This window comes from Merops nubicus, unplaced genomic scaffold (genome assembly GCF_000691845.1).
Source record: "Merops nubicus isolate BGI_N331 unplaced genomic scaffold, ASM69184v1 scaffold377, whole genome shotgun sequence".
Classification (NCBI taxonomy): Eukaryota; Metazoa; Chordata; class Aves; order Coraciiformes; family Meropidae; genus Merops; species Merops nubicus.
This window is the reverse complement of record NW_008620722.1, coordinates 1-208: the sequence shown is the minus strand read 5'-3', so window position 1 is coordinate 208 and position 208 is coordinate 1. Positions and strand designations below refer to the sequence as shown.

The 208-nt window shown below is 59.6% G+C and overlaps 1 protein-coding gene across 1 annotated transcript in view; it reads right to left on the bottom strand.

Annotated features, from left to right (window-relative positions):
- TMEM26 (transmembrane protein 26) overlaps nucleotides 1-185 on the bottom strand; it is a 13,314-nt gene extending 13,129 nt beyond the window's left edge. The window contains exon 1 of the mRNA XM_008944176.1: nucleotides 4-185. Coding sequence (XP_008942424.1) covers nucleotides 4-185 — 182 coding nt within the window. The remainder of the gene's footprint in view (nucleotides 1-3) is intronic.
- Between the last annotated feature and the right edge of the window lie 23 nt (nucleotides 186-208).

The following is a 208-nucleotide window of genomic DNA, read 5'->3' as shown; positions in this document are numbered from 1 at the left end:
TGCCCTCTCCCTGGTTTAAACTTGAGCGTGACCCCCGTCTCCAGGCACAGGAGAAGGTTGAGCAGTGCCAGCAGCCAGTACTTGGGTTCTTTCTTCACAGCGGTCACTCTCCAGACCCCGATGAGCGAGTGCAAGACAAAGAGCAGGCGAGTAACCAGAGCGTTGAGCAGCACCATCAGCTCCATGCTGGGGCAGCCCCCTGCCCTCG